Below are 20747 nucleotides of genomic sequence, written 5' to 3'. Positions count from 1 at the left end.
GTCAGAGAAGTTAGTCTGGGTATATGAGGGTTTATGGTACATTGAAAAATTACCTACCAGGTACTGTATTTGCTATCTGGGTAACAGGATTCCTACCCCAAACCTTAGCATCATGCAATATTCCCATGTAACAAATGTGAACGTGTATCTCTTTATCCAAAATAAAAGTTGAAATGTAAAAAATAAATTCTATAAGAGAAGAGTGACAAAATATAGTAAATGACCCCAAAGAGAATCAAACCCAGGAATAGGACCTGTAGACTTCCACTGATCTTCTTCAGTTCTGTGTGAGTGTGATAGAAAATGCCTGTTCTTACCACTCTGTGATAGGGAGGGTGCAGGAAGATGGAGAATGTGTGGATTTCAGGGGTGATTCGGGGTGATTCGTGATGTGGAAGGTTTCCATCTGGCTTGGCATTTTTCTTCATTTTCAGACGTAACGTTCCAGCCCCTGCCTGCCTTGACATACCGTACCACAGGGGGAGTTCTGGACTTTTATGTGTTCTTGGGGCCAACTCCAGAGCTTGTCACCCAGCAGTACACTGAGGTAGGAAGAAATCCAGTTGTTTATCAAGCACTTATACAGCACATTCTGGGTGCCAGAGTCCACATCCATTAGTATAACTCTCAGATGACAACTGGAATTATTGGTCTGTCTTGGAGAGAGATTATAGAATAAGAAAAAATAAACACATTCAGATTATCATTAAATGTATAGCCTCTGTAAGCATTGCAGAAGAGCAGAAGTTATAATGGTACTAGTGGTGGTGATAGTAGTGATAGTGTGGTTGTTGGTGGTGTTTGTGGTTATGGTGTTGGTGGTGGTGATGGTGGCAGTAGGGGCTGACGGTGGGGATAGTGATGTGGGAATGGTGATAATGATGGTGGTAGTAGTGGTAGTGATGTTGATGGTGATGATAGTGGTGGTAGTGGTGGTGATGGGTGTATTGGTGATAATGGTGGTGATAGTGACAAGGGTGGGGGTGAGGATAGTGTTTGTGGTAGTGATGGTGATGATGGTGGTGGTTATGGTGGTGGTGGTGACAGTGGGGTGGTGTGAGGAGTGTGATGTTGGTGATAGTGGTTGTGATGATAGTGATGATGTTGGGGATGGTGGTGGGGGTGGTAGTAGGTTGGTCGTGATGGTAGTGAAGGGTAGTGATAATGGTAATGATAGTGGTGGTGGCATAATCATGCTACTGTTGGTGATGGTGAAAATAGTGATGATGTTGGCGGTGATGATGGTGATGGTGACCACGACCATGGTGGTTGTGGCAGCAACAACAGACGCTTGTATACTACCAAGTGCACATCACTGATTTATCACTTGCTGCATGTTAGAGCACTTCACCCGTATTAACTCATTCATGCCTCACAGGAATGCTGTGAAGCAGATGCTATTATTATCCTTTATTTACAGATGAAGAAACTGAAGCACTAAGAGTTTATTTAATTTTTGCCTAAGGTCACACAGCTAGAAAGACTGGAGCCTGTGTGCTAAGCCAGGCATTTGTCTCTGATTCTGGGCTTCTTAATGAGTTACCTACAGTGTCTCTAGGAACAGAGTAACATCAGATTTTCCATAATGTTTAGGAAGGAGCTTAAGTCTAGCAGAAAGCTTTCAGTTGTCTAGATTGGGCATCGAAAAATATTCTTATTACTTGATGTAAAACTTTAATCTGGTGTCTCTTTTCTGAGGACTAATATTTTCTGTCTATTTTCTAGTTGATTGGCCGGCCTGTGATGGTACCTTACTGGTCTTTGGGTTTCCAGCTGTGTCGCTATGGATACCAGAACGACTCTGAGATCGCCAGCTTGTATGATGAGATGGTGGCCGCCCAGATCCCTTATGTACGTTCTCAGTCATGGCTCTGGAGTTTCATAAGTAACCCAGGTGCCTCTGTGTCGGGGTTCATTTGTCTAATGTTTGTGGGATTCTATAGAGATAAAACGTTATTTTTCAGACAATATCACAGTTAGCCTCACCCCAGCACAGTAATACAGATAAGGGTGCTTGTTTCCATCCTCTAGAGGTGGTAGCTCAAGACTCACCGTGATTTCCCAGAGAGGGGGAGATAGGCTGGCTCCAGGGCTCTTTCTGTTATCTCATGCTTTCTTCCGTTTCTTTCACATGATTTCAAAACATTTGTCAAAACGTCCTTGGTTCCATAAGAATAAATGATATCCCACAGTTCTTTTACTTAATTCTTGAAAAGACTAACCACAAATTGATCAGACAATTGTATATGTGAATACAACCTCAGTTCCTGCATCAGCTCTGAGCTAATAACAGATGGATTACACAGATCCTGGGATGAGTTTGCAGAGGACATACATATGGAAATAAACCTTATCCTTCAGGAGAGGACAGGAGCGGACCCAGTCATCAGACAATGATCCCATGAACCATCCCACATTTAATTTTATCCCACTTTTCCATTGTTTACAATTGTTCCATTAGTGGAACATAGTGTTTCCATTAGTGGATAGTGAAATGCAATATGACAGTCTCAGGAAGAATGTTGTGTATGATTACCCTCAAGATTCGGGATTCCAAAGCAACTATACATCGTTACTTTGTTTTGTAGTAGATTTGCCACAAGCCCTGGATAATTAACAGTATTTTTCCTCAACGTGAACCGCTGATACCAGGGGCAGCCTCTTGGGGAAGGTCATCAGAATCACACCTGATACGGGCAATTTACAAAGCACTTTCCAAACCAGTGTTTTTTCTTATCCTCAGAATAGCCATGCTAGAGACACATTCTCATCCTATTTTATTCTGACTTCGATTTTTTTCTATCTTATCACTGAACATTTACAAAATTAAGTGAATTTCCCAGCACCTGTACCTAACAAATGGCAGAGCTGGGATTTGAAAGCATCAACAAGAAGCTGTCTGGAATTCCACCATGGGTGGTGGAGGTTCTTCTGTAAAGCTTGGGCGTGTACAGCAGCAGCCACTCAGCTCCCCATGTCCTCCCACTTAGGGGCGTGCAGGCCTCGAACATGAGCTACACTTGGGCGGCAGCTGGACTTCACCCTCAGCCCCAAGTTTGCTGGGTTTCCAGCTCTGATCCAACCCGTGGGGACTGTGGATTTTGAATATCCCTCATTCTGGTTAGTCCTGATGTGAATGTGTGCGGTCTGTTTGGGAGCAGGTATGGGCTTTGGTGGAGAAAGAGTTATACTTTATTTCCATGTTGCAAATAGATAAATTGAAGTGCAGTAAGAATTCTGTATTTCCCAGGACTCACAGATGGTCTACAGTTCAGGTAGAAGCCAGCGAGTTCGCCCTGGAGGAGTTCTCCTTTATTCTGTTTCTCTTCATTCCCTGGGTTTGGTTTTCCCAACTGACTTATGCTTTGATTTCAGGATCCAGCCATTTCTGGCAATGAGACACAGCCCTATCCTGCCTTCACTCGGGGCTTGGAGGATGACGTCTTCATCAAATACCCAAATGATGGAGACATTGTCTGGGGAAAGGTATAATCCTAAGGGATGATCCACTAGTCCCTAGCCTGAGGGTGGGTCACGGTTAGTGGGTCACACGCCTGTGTATGTTATTTTTGGCGTTTTCTATTTGGGCTCTGAGGTCAGAAGCTCTCCTTTTCTCAAACAATATTTGTTGATACAATTAACAACTTTTAAAGTAATGTAACGTGTTATGGAATTCACTTTTCCGTGAATCCTACATGATAGTCAAAGTATCATCGCTCCTAGGACATGGTTTATATAACAACTTCGGAAATCCTATGTAAGGGAAACTGTCCATGCATCGCTACTTAGCGTGTTTCTCTCCATAGGTCTGGCCCGATTTTCCTGGTGTTGTTGTGAATGAATCTCTAGACTGGGACAGCCAAGTGGAGGTAAAAGGGTCTTTGTCAATTTGGGTGGAGTCAGGGTTTCTAGGCAGGAGCAGCCCTTCCTGGGATTCTAGACATGCCTGTACCGTGGACATGGGCTTGGCAAGGGCGAAACACTTAGGGGATGTGTCTTGGGTGTCAGTCTGTGCCAATTAGTTTACATGGAGTAATACTTTACTGCCCACTGGGATGTAGATATGTGTTATTATCCTTGGGATTTAAGACCAGAGAGCTCAAATTACTTGTCCAAGGTTTTAGGTGACTTGTCCACAGTTTTAGGTGACAGAGTGTTGATTTCAATTTCAAGGCTGTCAGATTACAAAGGCCCAAGAAATTTCCACTTTTCCTCCGAAAAGTGCTATCTTTTCTCTGAACTAGTATACTTACTGTTGTTGCCTTGGTTATCCCTTTTAAACAGTCTTCAACCCTTGAAGACTGACTAGGTCTTTTTCTTTGTATATATTTTTGTTTTTTTCCCCATGAACACGTTTCTCCATTTCCACACCTCCTATAAGTCCTCCTCCTGAGCTAATCCTTTCCCTTGGGTTTCTCAACTCTTGCTTTTACCTCCTCCTGTAGTTTCCAGCCCATTGTAAAACTCTGCTCTCTCCCTGGGAACGGTTTGTTGCTTTGTAATGGATCCAGGTAGCCCAGGCTTCTGAACCTTGATTTTTTCCAGATCTCACTTCAAGCGCTTTCTTACTGAATGAATATCACATGGCTCCTTACAGGTCTAGGAAGCCTACAGCCCCATCCTCTGGCCAAGATGTGTGTCTCCTGAACTGAGGCAGCCTGTGTGCTTTACTATCGATTGTTGTGACAGTTCCCACAGACAGGATTGTCAGGGTGGGGCCGAGGACTTCCTGGGTAGCAAGTACCTTGCCCTACCTCTTGAGCTGTTCTTCAATAATGGTTATTCTATCTGGGCAGGAACTCTAGCAGGGCATGTATAGCCTATGTGACCCCCACAGGAGAGCTGAGGAGACAAGAAAAAGGCCTCTTCTCTAGGACACCTGCAAGGAATTGAAGGGATAAAGAAGCTGTCCTGTGCAGTCAGCAATGTGGTATATGTTGTAGAGACTAGATACTGTCTCAGGGTCAAGTATTAATCAGAGAAATATCCATATTGTGGGAACAAATCCCAGCAGTTGTAAATTCAGTTAGCAGCCACTCAGAAGCCCAGGCGTGAAGACCTCTTTTTGGGGTTCTTTCTACATAATGTAAGATCGTAGCCCATGGACAGAGATGCAGGAGAAACATTCCAGTCACCAGGAATGTGACTGGCAAGAGTTAGGCCAAATATTCATGCCTTATCCAGATAAGTTGATTTTCAGGGCAAGTGGTGAGTCCTAGAGGGAAAGACATATATTAGACAGAACCACACAATCTGGAGCCAGGGGCTAAGGCCTGGCACAGCTCCAGTAGGGTAGGGAGAACAGATGGTACTGCAAACCCGTGATGCGTTCTTCTCTGGTGTCCGTCTCTGACCTCCTGGATCCCAGAGCCAGTTGGCAGCAGTAGCACTTTTTAATTTAAAATGAGACACACTTGGGACCAGGCTGCTTGGCTATTGGACTGCATGTCTTTATTTACTCTCAGTAGATGCAGTAAAACAAAACGAACAAAACAGAACCTGGGGCAGGTTTTGAAGATTGGCAAGAACCAGTCAGACTCAGTTCAAGGCTGGTTTCCTTTTGTCTACTACTGAACAAGTATCTATCTATTTATGTATATCTATGTATTTATCTATCTATCTTCAATCTATCATGTCTATGTATCTACCAGTCGATCTATTAATTCATCCACACACTGTATCCATCTATCTATCTATCTATCTATCTATCTATCTATCTATCTATCTATCAATCAATCATATATCTATCATCTACTTCATCTATCTGTATCTGTCTGTCTATCCACTGTATCTACTCAGGTTATATCTATCTATCTATCTATGTATCATCTATCTATCATCTACTTCATCTATCTGTATCTATCTGTCTGTCTATCCACTGTATCTACTCAGGTTATATCTATCTGTCTGTCTGTCTATCTATCTATCTATCTATCTATCTATCTATCTATCTATTCATCCATCCAGCCACCCTATTCATTTATATCTATGTGTCTCTGTCTATCATTCTATGCTATCTATCTATTCTCTATCTCTACCTTTATTCATCCACTCACCCTATCTATCCAAATCCCTTATCTATCTATCTATCTATCTATCTATCTATCTATCTATCTATCATCTATCTACCTATTTATCATCTATCTCTATGTATGTATGTATGTATGTATGTATACTATTCAAGGGAGAAGACTTAGCTTCCTGTCCTCTCGTCACCTGTCACAGAGAATCACTTGAAGCTTAGGGGTCCAAGCAGCCCACATGGACACAGGAACTTGCCCAGCCAGAGAAGTTCTGAGTCATGGGCTTCTTGACTTTTATCAAGTAGTCAGTATCAGAACCCCACAGTTCATCAGCCAGTAGGGGCAACACTGCCATCCTGAGGCAATTTGGAAATCTGAGAGCAGAGTTGGTTATCACAGGGACACCAGAGGCATTCAATGGGCAGTGGGCAAGGATGTCGATAGCTCTGATTACAGGGAATTCTCCACAAAATATCTCTCACCTCAAATGCCAGTTGTGCCCCTGATGAGAAACTCTTCATTAGGGAGTCACAGAATCTGTTAGTTAGCTCATAAGAGATAAGTCTTCGTAGATAGGATAATTATAACTATTGGTTGGTACAAAGGTAATTGCGGTTTTTGCCACTGAGAGTTATTAAAAGTAGGCCGGGCACAGTGGCTCACACCTGTAATCCCAGCACTTTGGGAGGCTGGTCATGAGTTTAGGAGTTCAAGACCAACCTGACCAACATAGTGAAACCCCATCTGTATTAAAAATACAAAAATTAGCCAAGCATGGCGGCACATGCTTGTAATCCCCGTTACTCAGGGGGCTGAGGCAGGAGAATCACTTGAACCCAGGAGGCAGAGGTTGCAGTGAGCCAAGATGGACCCACTGCACTCCAGCCTGGGCAACAAAGCGAGACTCCATCTCAGAAAAAGAAAAAGAAAGAAAGAAAGAAAGTTATTAAAAGTAATGACAAAAACTGCAATTACCTTTGCACCAACCTAATATTTATATTGTTAATAGTAAGACCCACTCGATGAAGCTGGTGAGGATGAAGCCACTGATATCCAGGTCTGGCTTCACTGAATATAAAACAAATAGCCAAGAGTCCCACGAAAGCAGATTTCTGAGTCCAAAGCTCCAGTGGTTTAATTCAATAAGTATGTGCTGAGATCTATGAATTGCGTTTCATAGCATGTGATGTGCTACAAAAAGACTGCTAGGGGACCCTGAGGCCCAGTGTGTGGGTGGGTACGTCACTGTTTGAAAAGTGGAGAAAGTGAAGGCAGAAGCCACAAAGGCAAGACTTGAATATGCACAGGTATAAGGCAGAGCCAGCAAGTTGGAGAACGGCAGAACATTTTTATGAAGTTGGTAGGGGTCATCCGAGCAGTACTTAGGGAAGTTCCTACATCATGGCTGGCAGGGTTCCCCACGTGTACCCTGTATGGGATACAGTTCTGACTCAGATGTGGCTGATACTCTCTTTATTCTAATTCTCCATCCCCCACCTATCCCATTGTTTCTAACCCTGCGTGATCTGGAGCTCTCTGTTTCTGATGAAAGGTTATCTTTGTCGAGTTTCCTGGTTTCTACCTCCATTTCCTCACAAAAGGCATCCCTGGCAAGCCCACTTCTCTCAAGATTCTGCGTGATGTGACCCACTGTCTTCTCACATCCTTGACAGCCAGACCCATGTAGGCTGATCTGTTTCTGTTTTCTTATGTTCCTTTTCTTGCCCTTTATGTAGACATATGGGTTCCTACCTGCCTTTTGTCAATTGTGTATAAGAACTGGAGTTCCCCTAGACCAAGTCCTCATTCTGTTGCCTACCCCACCCTCCTCACCAGCATTCTTTAGCTCTTTAACTCTTACAATGGTGTGATTATCATAAAGGAGGCTATTTACTGAGACATACAAAGGACCATAATGTTCCATAACAAGCAACATTTGCTGCTTGTAAGAGGTGTGAACCCACCATTAAACAGTGAGTATATCTTTTGTGTCAAGTTCTAAGCTAAGCATTGTGCAAAATATAAATATCACTCAGATGAATATAAAACAAGCTTCTTGCTCTCAAAAGTCTACAATGTAGTTAAGAAGTTGTATCTGGCTGGGCACGGTGTCCCATGCCTGTAATCGCATCACTTTGGGAGGCTGAGTTTGGTGGATCACTTGAGGTCAGGAATTTAAGAACAGCCTGGCCAACATGAAGAAACCACCTCTCTACTAGAGATACACAAATTAGCCAGGTGTGGTGATGCGTGCCTGTAATCCCAGCTACTCAGGAGGTTGAGGCAAAAGAATCGCTTGAACCTGGAAGGCAGAGTTTTCTAGCCTGGGTGAGTGATAGAGCAAGACTCCATCTCAAAAAAAAAAAAAAAAAAGAAGTTGTACCTTGAACTGCTCTTCAGGTTAATAAAAACAAAATAATGCTATTATTATTATTATTTTTTTTAAATTTATTTATTATTATTATACTGTAAGTTGGGGAAGGTACATGTGCATAACGCGGCAGGTTTGTTACATATGCATACTCTGTGCCTTGTTGGTGTGCTGCACCCATCAACTCGCCATTTACATCAGGTATAACTCCCAATGCAATCCCTCCCCCTCCCCCTCCCTCTGGCATGATAGGCCCCGTGTGATGTCTCTTCCCGGTCTCAAGTGATCTTCATTGTTCAGTTCCCACCATGAGTGAGAACATGCTGTGTTTGGTTTTCTGTTCTTGTGATAGTTTGCTAAGAATGATGGATTCCAGCTGCATCCATGTCCCTACAAAAGGACACAAACTCATCCTTTTTATGGCTGCATAGTATTCCATGGGTGTATATGTGCCACATTTTCTTAATCCAATCTGTCACTGATGGACACTGGGCTGATTCCAAGTCTTTGCTATTAGAATAGGGGTGCTGCAATAAACATACGGTGCATGTGTCTTTATAGCATAATTTATAATCCTTTTGGGTATATACCTAGTAAATGGATGGCTGGGTCATATAAGCACCTAGTTCTAGATCCTTGAGGAATCCCATACTGCTTCCATATAATGGTTGAACTAGTTTTACAATCCCATTCAACAGTGTAAAAGTGTTCCTATTTCTTCCACACCTCCAGCACCTGTTGTTTCCTTGACTTTGAATGATCGCCATTCTAACTGGTGTGAGATGGTATCTCATTGTGGTTTTGATTGCATTTGATGGCCAGTGATGATGAGCATTTTTCATGTGTCTTGTTGGCTGTATGAAATGCTCCTTGAGAAATGTCTGTTCATATCCTTTGCCCACTTTTGATGGGGTTGTTTGTTTTTCTTGTAAATTTGTTTGAGTTCTTTGTAGGTTCTGGATACAGCCCCTGCTCAGATGAGCAGGATTGCAAAAATTTTCCCATTCTGTAGGTTGCCTGTTCACTCTGATGGTAGTTTCTCTTTTGCTGTGCAGAAGCTCTTTAGTTTAATGAGATCCCCAGCCTCTGTCAATTTTGGCTTTGCTGCTGTTTCTTTTGGTGTTTTAGACATGAAGTCTTTGCCCATGCCTATGTCCTTGAATGGTACTACCTAGGTTTCTCCTCTAGGATTTTATGGTATTAGGGTCTAACATTTAAGTCTCTAATCCATCTTGAATTAATTTTCGTATAAGGAGTAAGGAAAGGATCCAGTTTCAGCTTTCTCTACTCTATGGCTGTAGCCAATTTTCCCAGCACTACTTATTATTAAATAGGGAATCCTTTTCCCATTTCTTTGTTTCTCTCTTAGTTTGTCAAAGATCAGATGGCTGTAGATGTGTGGTATTATTTCTGGAGGACTCTGTTCTGTTCCATTGGTCTATATCTCTGTTTTGGTACCAGTACCATGCTGTTTTGGTTACTGTAGCCTTGTAGTATATTTGAAGTCAGGTATGGATGTCTCCAGCGCTGCCCTTTTGACTTAGGGATTGTCTTGGAGATGTGGGCTTTTGGTTCCATATGAACTTTAAAAGCAGTTTTTTCCAATTCTGTGAAGCAAGAAACTCATTGGTAGCTTGGATGGCTTTGCATTAAATCTATAAATTACCTTGGGCAGTATGGCCATTTTCACGAGCATTCTTCCATCCATGAGCATGGTATGTTCTTCCATTTGTTTGTGTCCTCTTTATTCAGTGAGCAGGTTTGTAGTTCCTCCTCTTGAAGAGGTCCCCCTTACATCCCTTGTAAGTTGATTCCTATATTTGATTCTTTGAAGCAATTGTATACTCTGAAGCACCATTCATGATTTGGCTCTCTGTTTGTCTGTTACTGGTGTATAAGAATGCTTGTGATTTTTAGCACATTAATTTTTGTATCCTGAGACTTTGCTGGTTGCTTATCAGCTTAAGGGAGATTTTGTAGCTGAGACAATGGTTAAATATACAATCATGTCATCTGGGTAAACAGGGACACTTGACTTCTTCTTTTCCTAACTGAATACCCCTGATTTCTTTCTCTTTGCCTAATTCGGGTTCTAGCCAGAACTTCCAACACTATGCTGGAATAGGGAGTGGTGAGAGAGGGCATCCCGTTCCTTGTGCCAGTTTTCAAAGGGAATTTTTCCAGTTTTTGCCCATTCAGTATGATATTGGCTGTGGGTTTGTCATAAATAGCTCTTATTATTTTGAGGTAATGCCCATCAATACCGGGAATTTATTGAGCTGCTTTTAGCATGAAGGGCTGTTGAATTTTGTCAAAAGCCTTTTCTGCATCTATTGAGATAACCATGTGGTTCTTTTGTCTTTGGTTCTTCTGCTTTATGGCGCGATTATAGTTTATTGGATTTGCTATCGTTGAACTTGTAGCCTTGCATCCCAGATGAAATTCCACTTGATCATGGTGGATAAGCTTTTTGACGTGTTGTTGAACTGGGTTTGCTGTAAGTATTTCATTGAGGATTTTGCATCATGTTCATCAGGGATATTGGTCTAAAATTCTCTTTTTGTTGTATCTCTGCCAGGCTTTGGTATCAGGGATGATATTGGCCTCATAAAATGAGTTAGAGATTCCCCTCTTTCTCTATCATTGATTGAATAGTTTCAGAAGGAATGGTACCAACTCCCTCCTTTGTAATTCTCTGTAGAATTCAGCTGTGAATCCATCTGGTCCTGACTTTTTGGTTGGTAGGCTATTAATTGTTGCCTCAATTTCAGAGCCTATTGGTCTATTCAGGGATTCAACTTCTTCCTGTTTAGTCTTGGAAGAGTGTAAGTGTTCAGGAAATTATCCATTTCTTTCTCAGATTTTCCAGTAGTTTATTTGAGTAGAGGTGTTTATAGTATTCTCTGATGGTAGTTTGTATTTCTGTGGGGTCGGTGGTGATATCCCTATCATTTTAATTACATTTGATTCTCTTTTTCTCTTTTTCTTTATTAGTCTTGCTAGTGGTCTGTCAATTTTTATATATCTTTTTTCTAAAAACCAACTCCTGATTCATTTTCGATTTTTTGAGGTTTTTGTGTCTCTATCTCCTCTTTCCAGTTCTGCTCGATCTTATTATTTCTAGCCTTCTGCTAGCTTTCTCGAATGTGTTTGCTCTTGTCTTCTCTAATTTTAATTCATGTATGTTAGTGTCAATTTCAGATCTTTCCCTGCTTTCTCTGTGGGCATTTAGTGCTATAAATTTCCTCTACATTACTCATTTTAAATGTGTCCCAGAGATTCTGGTATGTTGTATCTTGTTCTCATTGGTTTCAAAGAACATCTTTATTTCTGCCTTTCATTTCAAGTATAAAAATCTGTAGAAATATTCAGGAGCAGGTTGTTCAGTTTCCATGTAGTTGAGTTGTTTTGATTGAGTTTCTAGTCCTGAGTTCTAGTTTGATTGCACTGTGGTCTGAGAGACAGTTTCAGGCTAATTTCTGTTCTTGTACATTTGCTGAGGAGTTCTTTACTTCCACCATGTGGTCAATTTTGGAATAAGTACTCTATGTGGTATTGAGAAGAATGTATATTCTGTTGATTTAAAGGAGAGTTCTATAGATGTCTCATTAGGCCCCAGCTTTGCTGCAGAGATGAGTTCACCCTGGATATCCTGTTAACTTTCTGTCTCGCTGATCTGTCTAATGTTGACAGTGGAGTGTTGAAGTCTCCCATTATTACATGGAGCCCAAGCCCTTTGTAAGTCCTAAGGACTTGCTTCTTTATGAATCTGTGCTCCTGTATTGGGTGCATATATTTAGGATAGTTAGCTCTTCCTGTTGAATTGATCCCTTTACCATTATGTAATGGCCTTCTTTGTCTCTTTTGATTTTTGATGGTTTAAAGTCTGTTTTATCAGAGACTAGTATTGCAACCCCAGCTTTTTTGTTCTCCACTCCATTTGTTTGGTAAATCTTCCTCCATCCCTTTATTTTGAGCCCCAGTGTAAGGCCTCTGTGTGTGAGATGGGTCTCCTGGAATACAGCAGGACCATGGGTCTTGGACTCTCATCCAGCTTCCAGTCTGTGTCTCTTAATTGAGCATTTTAGTCCATTTACATTTAAGGTTAAGATTGTTATGTGTGAACTTGATCCCAAGCATTATGATATTAACTGGCTATTTTGCTCATTAGTTGATACAGTTTCTTCCTAGCCTCTGATGGTCTTTACATTTGGCATGTTTTGAGATGGCTGGTACCGGTTGTTCCTTTCTCCCCATGTTGAGTGCTTCCTTCAGTCTCTTGTGTACTAGTGGTGACAAAACTTCTTAAGCATTTGCTTATCTGTAAAGGATTTTATTTCTCCTTCACTTATGAAACTTAGTTTGCTGATATGAAATTCTGGGTTTAAAAAATTCTTTCTTTTAAGAATGTTGAATATTGGCCCCCACTTCTCGGCTTGAGAGTTTCTGCCGAGATCTGCTGTGAGCCCTGATGGGCTTCCCCTTTGTGGGTAACCCGACCTTTCTCTCTGGCTGCCCTTTAAGATTTTTCCCTTCATTTCAACTTTGTGAATCTGGCAATTATGTGTCTTGAGTTGCCTCTTCTCGAGGCATCTTTTGTGGCTGCCTCCTCTGTATTTCCTGGATTTGAATGTTGGCCTGCCCTACTAGGGTTAGTTCCCTCTGGATGATATCCTGAAGAGAGTGTTTCTTCCAACTTGGTTCCATTTCTTCTCCCCCTCAATTTCTTCAGGCACCCTAACTCATGTAGATTTTATTCCTTTTACATAATCCCATACAATTTTGCAGGCTTTGTCTTATTTTTCTTTCTTTTTTTCTTTTTCTCATTTATTTATCTGATTGATCCTCAATCGCTGATACTCTTTTCTTCCCAGTTGGATCGAAGTCGTTATTACTGGCTTGTGACGGTCAGCCGTATTTCTCGTGTCATGCCATCTCTTTCATTTCGTTTATGACCTTCTCTGCATTTTACTAGTCTAGCCACAATTCTTTTCCTTCCACTTTTTTCAAGATTTTAGTTTCTTTTATGCTTGCACGTGACTCCTCCCTTTATTCTGAGAAATTTGATGGACTGAAGCCTTCTTCTCTCATCTCATTAAAGTCATTCTCCGTTCAGCTTTGATCCGAGCAGCTGGCGATGAGCCGCGCCCTTTGCCGAGGTGCTCTTGTTCTTGAATTCCAGCTTTCACTCCTGCTTTTTCCCCATCTTTGTGGTTTTATCTGCCTCTCTGGTCTTTGATGATGGTGATGTACTGATGGGGTTTTGGTGTAGGTGTCCTTCCTGTTTGATAGTTTTCCCTTCTAACAGTCAGGACCTCAGCTGTAGGTCTGTTGGAGATTGCTTTGAGGTCCAACAGACCCTGTTTGCTCTGGGTATCAGCAGCAGAGACTGCAGAAGATAGAACATTGAAACAGCAAGGCCTTGGTTCATTCTCAAGCCAAAGCCCTCCCTAGGGGTGTACTCCACCCTGTGAGGTGTGGGTGTCGATCAGGGGTTCTCTAGTGGGGATGTCTCCCAGTTAGACTACTCAGGGCTTCAGGACCCGCTTGAGCAGGGAGTCTGTCCCTTCTCAGATCTCAACTCCGTGCTGGGAGATCCACTGCTCTCTTCAAAGCTGTCAGACAGAGTCGTTTGGGTCTGCAGAGGTATCTGCTGGGCTTTGTTATTGTTTACTGTGCCCTGCCCCCAGAGGTGGAGAGAGAGAGCTCCAGAGACAGGCAGGTTTCTTGAGCTGCCGTGAGCTCCACCCAGTTCGAGCTCCCAGCAGCTTTGTTTACCTACTTAAGCCTGAGCAATGGCGGGCGCCCCCTCCCCCAGCCTCGGCTGCTGCCTTGCCGTAGATCACAGACTGCTGTGATAGGCAATGAGGGAGGCTCCGTGGGTGTGGGACCCTCCCAGCCAGGTGTGGGATATGATCTCCTGGTGTGCCTGTTTGCTCAAAGCGCAGTATTGGGGTGGGAGTTACCCGATTCTCCAGGTGTTGTGTGTCTCAGTTCCCCTGGCTAGGAAAAGGGATTCCCTTCCCCCTTGCGCTTCCCAGGTGAGGCAGTGCCTCGCCCTGCTTCAGCTCCCGCTGGTCGGGCTGCAGCAGCTGACCAGTACCGATCTTCCAGCACTCCCCAGTGAGATGAACCCAGTACCTCAGTTGAAAATGCGAAATCACCGGTCTTCTGTGTCGCTGGCGCTGGGAGTTGAAGACTGGAGCCGCTCCTATTCGGCCATCTTAACAATGCTATTATTATCTGAAGAAAGATGAGAATAAGGGGAAGTTGAAATGTCCTCTTTAAGTCCTCTCAATTTATGTTCCAACAGCTATAGTTGTCATGTGATTCTGAAATTGTAGAAAACACTGAGGTGTACCAGTCTAATATCCTGAAATGTAATCTTACTCCTTCCTCCCCTCTCTCAGTGGGAATGACATAGGAGGGAAGGAGGGACTCCCTGGGTGTTTCTTCCTATCCTATTACCATGCATCTCATGTCTGCAGTCTATCCCTGGCTTTGTCTTTGAGGAGTGCTTAGGAAATGGCAAGACTGATGTTGAGGGTTGGGCATCGAGTGCATGAGGTCATGAGTTCCGGGTGTTGATTGTCATCATCCATGTCAATATGAAGAGAACAATTTTTGGAAGTTTTCCAAGTGCTGGGAAGGTGTGCAAATTCCACTAATTTCTCTTCTCATTCGACATTTCTCTAATAAGCCAATAACATTATTTAGGGCCTGTTCAGGTCATCTGTCACCATGCAGCTCCAGTATCTATGTGAGTTGCATTCTTAGTAAGTGTCTGTTTGCTGTCTTATATATTTGTGTGGGACATACAAATTATATTTATATTTTACAGCTATATCGAGCTTACGTGGCCTTCCCAGACTTTTTCCGTAATTCAACTGCCAAGTGGTGGAAGAGGGAAATAGAAGAACTGTACAATAATCCACAGAATCCAGAGAGGAGCTTGAAGTTTGATGGCCTGTGGATTGTAAGTGTGTGTGTGTGTGTGTGTGTGTGTGTGTGTGTACCTGTGGCACTTGTCTATCTTTGTGTGCCTGAGTATATGTACCACTGACCTTCAGTCAAGAGGATAGTCATTGTCCAAGGAAGACTTTGGACACATCAGACACTTCCTTCTCTCAGGAGGGGAACAGCCTGATAGCCCTCACACCTTATACCAGACCTGACGTTCCTACTATAAAACCTCTGAGGCAATTGACTAGGAATTTCTTGGAACTTTCACTGCCTCACGCCCACCTTGAGAGAGATTTTTTTTTTAACCCTCTAGCCAGTTGTTCTGCAGGGGTGAATTAATCTTTCTAGCCAGTTATCACTAGGATTTGATGAAGCTCCCAGGGCTGGCATCTACAGGGGTTACTGGATGTTGAACAATTTATTCACTGCTTCCTTGGCTCAGAATTGGCCGGATGTAATTATCTTAAAGAGTGAGGTATGTCTGTGTTTGGTATTTCTAGGATATGAATGAACCATCAAGCTTCGTGAATGGGGCAGTTTCTCCAGGCTGCAGGGAGACCTCTCTGAACCGCCCTCCCTACATGCCATGTAAGAAGCCTTGGCCTCCTTGTTTGGCAGAGCCATGATTGGAAGAAGGATTACACTGGAGGAGCCCCAAGGCCAGGGGTGTGCCTGGATAGCTCAGGGCACATCCTTAAGGCTGCTGTGGTTTACTGGGGACCAGAGACAAAAGCTCTGCACATGCTTCACCCAGCTGGGCAAGTGCAAGTGACTAGACTCATTGAACAAATTTCTTGAATTTGTCCAGAAATCACTTAGCAGTGCTCATGCCACCAAAGGGTTCTCACACTTAGGCTTGTTAGTTTTTTAGGCTTATGTGAATTCCATCACAGGAATTTTTTGGTGTCATCAATGGGTGGAAATTATTGGCTTGTCATTATTGCAGAGCTGATGGACTTTGGAGTTATACTTGGGTTCATATCTTAGCTCCAGAAATTATTCTCTCTAGGAGTTTTGTGACTTTTCACAGATTATGCGATATTTCCGAATTTCGGTTTGCTGTACTGTAAAAGATAGATAATGAGGTCTTCTTCATAGAATTATAAGAATTACATGAAATAATTGACACATCAAAAGCCAAAATCAGAGTCTGTCATGTAGTATTCGACAGCTGTACGTTCTTCCTGATACCTCTGCTTTCTTCAGTGAACTTGATGTTGGAAACACTGCAGGTGCCATAGCAACTCAGAGCTGGGGGCTCTGTGCTCATGTCTCTGGGAAGATGGAGAGTGACCCAGGCAGGGACTCAAGTCAGTCTTAAGATCCAATGTCTAATCCCTTGAGGAGAGGTCAGGGATAAACAGAATCAGGGCTGAATTTCACCTCACCAGTTCTTCCTCCTCAGATTTGGAGTCCAGGGACAGGGGCCTGAGCAGCAAGACCCTGTGCATGGAGAGTCAGCAGATCCTCCCAGACGGCTCCCTGGTGCAGCACTACAACGTGCACAACCTGTACGGGTGGTCCCAGACCAGACCCACATACGAGTGAGTCTCTGCCTTCTCCAGCTGTCACAACCCGGAGGGCTTGCCAGGGACTGACATAGCCACCCTAGTTTTCCTTTCATTCCCATTCCAGGGGTTAAGAAGATTCTCATGACAACCGTGTAATGATTCTTATTAAACAAATACTCATTGATGTGGAGCCAGGCCCTCTGATGAAAAGGAGGAGGACAGATTTAAATAAGACATGGTCCCACCAGTGAAAAACTTAATGATCCTGGTGGGAACGACACACATAGAGACACCATAATGATCACACAGGGCAGCCGGCGGTGCAATAGCTTTAGTTACAGGAGGTGAAGGAACACAGAGACTGGGCATCTCTCCCCTTTATTTCAAAGTGGATCATCTTTGGAGACTTTTTTAATTTTTGGCCATTCTTGGTGGAGGGTAATTGGTATTCTACTGAATTAGCACAGTCCCGCTTTGCAAACTCAACGAATGGTATGAATTCTTCTAAGGACAGTCTTATGATCTTCACTGTGTTCCTCCTCAAATATAGAAAACTAAGTACTGAGTAAGCCAATAGCAAGATTTAGTGATTTCTTTCTATTTTTGGGGCACTTCAGTGAGATCGCTACAGTGAAGTTCTTTGTAAAGCACTGTGAGAACACGTGACTCGTATCTCCATTATCTGGGATCAGTGGGGCCCCCATTGCAGCTTAGATTCCCATGTTCCCTCCAATCACGCAGCAAACATTGACTAGGCTCAAGGGCTCTGGGAGCAGAAGCTCTCTGGCCTTTGCTCCCTTGGCCGTGCTCTCAGTTCACCTCCTGTTGCCCTCCAACCAGAGCCATGCAGGAGGTGACGGGACAGCGAGGGGTCGTCATCAGCCGCTCCACATTTCCCTCTTCTGGCCGCTGGGCAGGACATTGGCTGGGAGACAACACGGCCGCGTGGGATCAGCTGAAGAAATCTATCATTGGTGCGTGGCTCCTTCCCAGGGCCTGTGCCGGTAGGGCAGGGAGTTGGGATCCTTGGGGAAGAGGTGAGGAGGCAGGGTGGTGAGAGCCTGGTGTGACACTGCTGTGCTTCTCATTGCAGGCATGATGGAGTTCAGCCTCTTCCGCGGCATATCCTATGTGAGTGTCCTTGGGATCCTCCTAAGCACCAAGAAGGTGGGGACATCTTTCAGAAATCATCAGCAGGCTTGTTTGATTTCGCCTTGTTTCAGACAGGAGCAGATATCTGTGGGTTCTTTCAAGATGCTGAATATGAGATGTGTGTTCGCTGGATGCAGCTGGGGGCCTTTTACCCCTTCTCAAGAAACCACAACACCATTGGGACCAGGGTAGGACAGTGGCTTCAACCTCCCGTGTTTCACTTGAAACACAACCTCCATTTCTGATCTAAAGTTAATGGAGTCTGATTTCCTGTGATATCTTTAAAAATTGTTTTTTCTTTTGAGACAGGGACTGACTCTGTTGCCTAGGCTGGATCGTACAGTGTCTTGTCCCAATCATGGCTGACTACAGCCTCAATCTCTGGGGCTCAAGAGACTCGCCCACCTCAGCCTCTTGAATAGCTGGGACTGCAAGCACATATCAATGTGCCCAGAAAATTATTGTGAGTGTTTTATACAGATGGGATCTTGCCATATTTCCCAAGCTGGTCTTGAACTCCTAGCCTCAGCCTCTGAAAGTGCTGGGATGACAGGCATGAGCCACTACACCCTTAAAAATTATTAAGCGCTGTGCCCTCAGTGAACCATATTCCTCTGTGTTTTTTAGATTATTATTATATTTTGTTCTTGTTGTTTAGGCAGAATTGTACCAAATGTACCAAAAAAGAATGTCTTACAGTGAAATTTTGTTATCTGTCCTAGGAAAACTACAGTAACCTTTTCCAGTCTGTTAAGAATATTCTCTGGGCCTCATGTATGGTTATCTGTTGTTTAGCTGTGAGTGATCTTCAACAGGAATATGCTTTCTTAAATCTCCTAGAAATTTCAGGGTGACCTCCCAACACTGTTCTCTTTCTCCTTTAGAGACAAGACCCTGTGTCCTGGGATGCTGCTTTTGTGAACATTTCCAGAAATGTCCTGCAGACCAGATACACCCTGTTGCCATATCTGTATACCTTGATGTATAAGGCCCACACGGAGGGCATCACTGTTGTGCGGCCTCTGCTTCATGAGTGAGTGTCCAGCAGGGATCCTGATGACTAATGGATGACTTACTACATTCTATATGGTGGGAGTTGAATTCTTCCAAATTAAAGACATGATTGCTTTTTGACGTGAGCTCTTCAGGTGAAGACCATACTTCGTTACTGTCTTTAGCATAGTGCTATACATGCCATAGGTCACTAATGAAAGGCTATTTATTGAATGAACAAAAACTGAAATGATGCAGTACAGCATGGAATAATTTCTTTCTAATTTGGCTGTGCAAAGACCTATCTACCTTTTGTAGCAGTTTCGTTATATGTAGCCAGGTCACAGGATAAGGATTTCAGGAAGAGATTTGAGGGAAAAAGGCCATCCTTGCATTTAAAATGTGACATGGTTAAGAAATATGGTTAAGTATTTTACAGGACGGAACACATCTACATCTGAGCATTTTAGGCACATCCCGGGGGAGAGCAGAGGCTGGTGTGCCCTGATGAAGCTAGCCCAGGGAAAGCAAGGGAAGGCCTAGGGGCAGCTGGATTCTAATTTCTTTGGGTCTGAACTTGAGGGAGCTTCTTCAGAGTCTCTCGGCTGGGGCTCTGTTGGGCTCTTGTTGGCACCCCATTTCCAGGTTTCCAGGGTCAGACCAGGTGACGTGGGACATAGACAGTCAGTTCCTGCTGGGCCCAGCCTCCTGGTCAGCCCTGTCCTGAGCTGCGGAGTATGGAGGCCTCCGATGGAGGGAGGATCGCAGCTGTGAGGCTTGGGGAAAAGGACGAGGAGAGAGGCCTGAGCTGGTGGGGGTCCTAAGACATGGTTTCTTATTCTCTCTGTGTCTCTTCCTCCCCTTCTGAGCTGAAGTCCATCACTTAGGTGTTGTGGGCCTCAGCTCCTTCATCTTTAAAATGAGCCTTACAATTCTGGTTCATAGGATGATCAAGAAGAAAACACCTCATAGTGTATTAAATGACACAATCATTTCTTCGTTAACTAAAATAAGGAATGGAAGGTCAGATGGGGGCAGTGTCGTAAAGAATTCATAATGATCTCCTAGCACTATTACAACTCTTCAGAAGGATTACTTGGCAATGTGTGTACTCGTACTGCTGCTGGCTACCCCTCCCTTCCTGTGCAGCAGCACCTCCCAGTAGTAAAAGGCATTTCTTTACTTCTGTTGTTGATTGGGCTTCTGATTAAAATACCAGTTAATTGCACCTCCTCAAAATCTTTTTTTTTTTTTTTTTTTTTTTGAGACAGAGTCTTGCTCTGTCATCCAGGCTGGAGTGCAGTAGCGCTATGTCAGCTCAGTGCAACCTCTGCCTCCCAGGTTCAAGTGATTCTCCTGCCTCAGCCTCCCGATGTAGCTAGGACTACAGGCGCCCACCACCATGACCGGCTAATTTCTTTTTTTTTTTTTTTAGTAGAGTCAAGGTTTCACCATGTTAGCCAGGATGATCTTGATCTCCTGGCCTCATGATCCACCCTCCTCAGCCTCCCAAAGTGCTGGGATTACAGGTGTGAGCCACCCCATGCCCAGCCCCCAAATCTGATTGTACCCACAAAATTTTTTTCTGCCCCAGACACAACCTCAGTTGTTTGTCTCTTTAAGAGTGAATGGCGTAAGCCTATTTCTATAAGCAAATATTGATTTTTTTTGTTCCCGAAGTCCTGGATACCAAAGTGCTTTATGAATGCCACTTGTTTTGGGTAGACAAATCTC

At 43.5% G+C, this 20747-nt stretch overlaps 1 protein-coding gene across 1 annotated transcript in view; it reads left to right on the top strand.

Annotated features, from left to right (window-relative positions):
* The window catches only part of MGAM (maltase-glucoamylase), a 145584-nt gene that overhangs the window by 115140 nt on the left and 9697 nt on the right, over nucleotides 1-20747 (top strand). The window contains 14 exon segments of the mRNA XM_031664961.1: nucleotides 435-547; nucleotides 1726-1885; nucleotides 3015-3124; nucleotides 3376-3486; nucleotides 3807-3869; nucleotides 15236-15370; nucleotides 15858-15945; nucleotides 16763-16901; nucleotides 17709-17842; nucleotides 17962-17999; nucleotides 18092-18208; nucleotides 18905-19053; nucleotides 19659-19717; nucleotides 19720-19748. Coding sequence (XP_031520821.1) covers nucleotides 435-547; nucleotides 1726-1885; nucleotides 3015-3124; nucleotides 3376-3486; nucleotides 3807-3869; nucleotides 15236-15370; nucleotides 15858-15945; nucleotides 16763-16901; nucleotides 17709-17842; nucleotides 17962-17999; nucleotides 18092-18208; nucleotides 18905-19053; nucleotides 19659-19717; nucleotides 19720-19748 — 1445 coding nt within the window.

The sequence above is a fragment of the Papio anubis genome, chromosome 4, assembly GCF_008728515.1.
Source record: "Papio anubis isolate 15944 chromosome 4, Panubis1.0, whole genome shotgun sequence".
Lineage (NCBI taxonomy): Eukaryota > Metazoa > Chordata > Mammalia > Primates > Cercopithecidae > Papio > Papio anubis.
The sequence above is the reverse complement of the archived record's forward strand: the minus strand, read 5'-3'. Positions and strand labels throughout refer to the sequence as shown.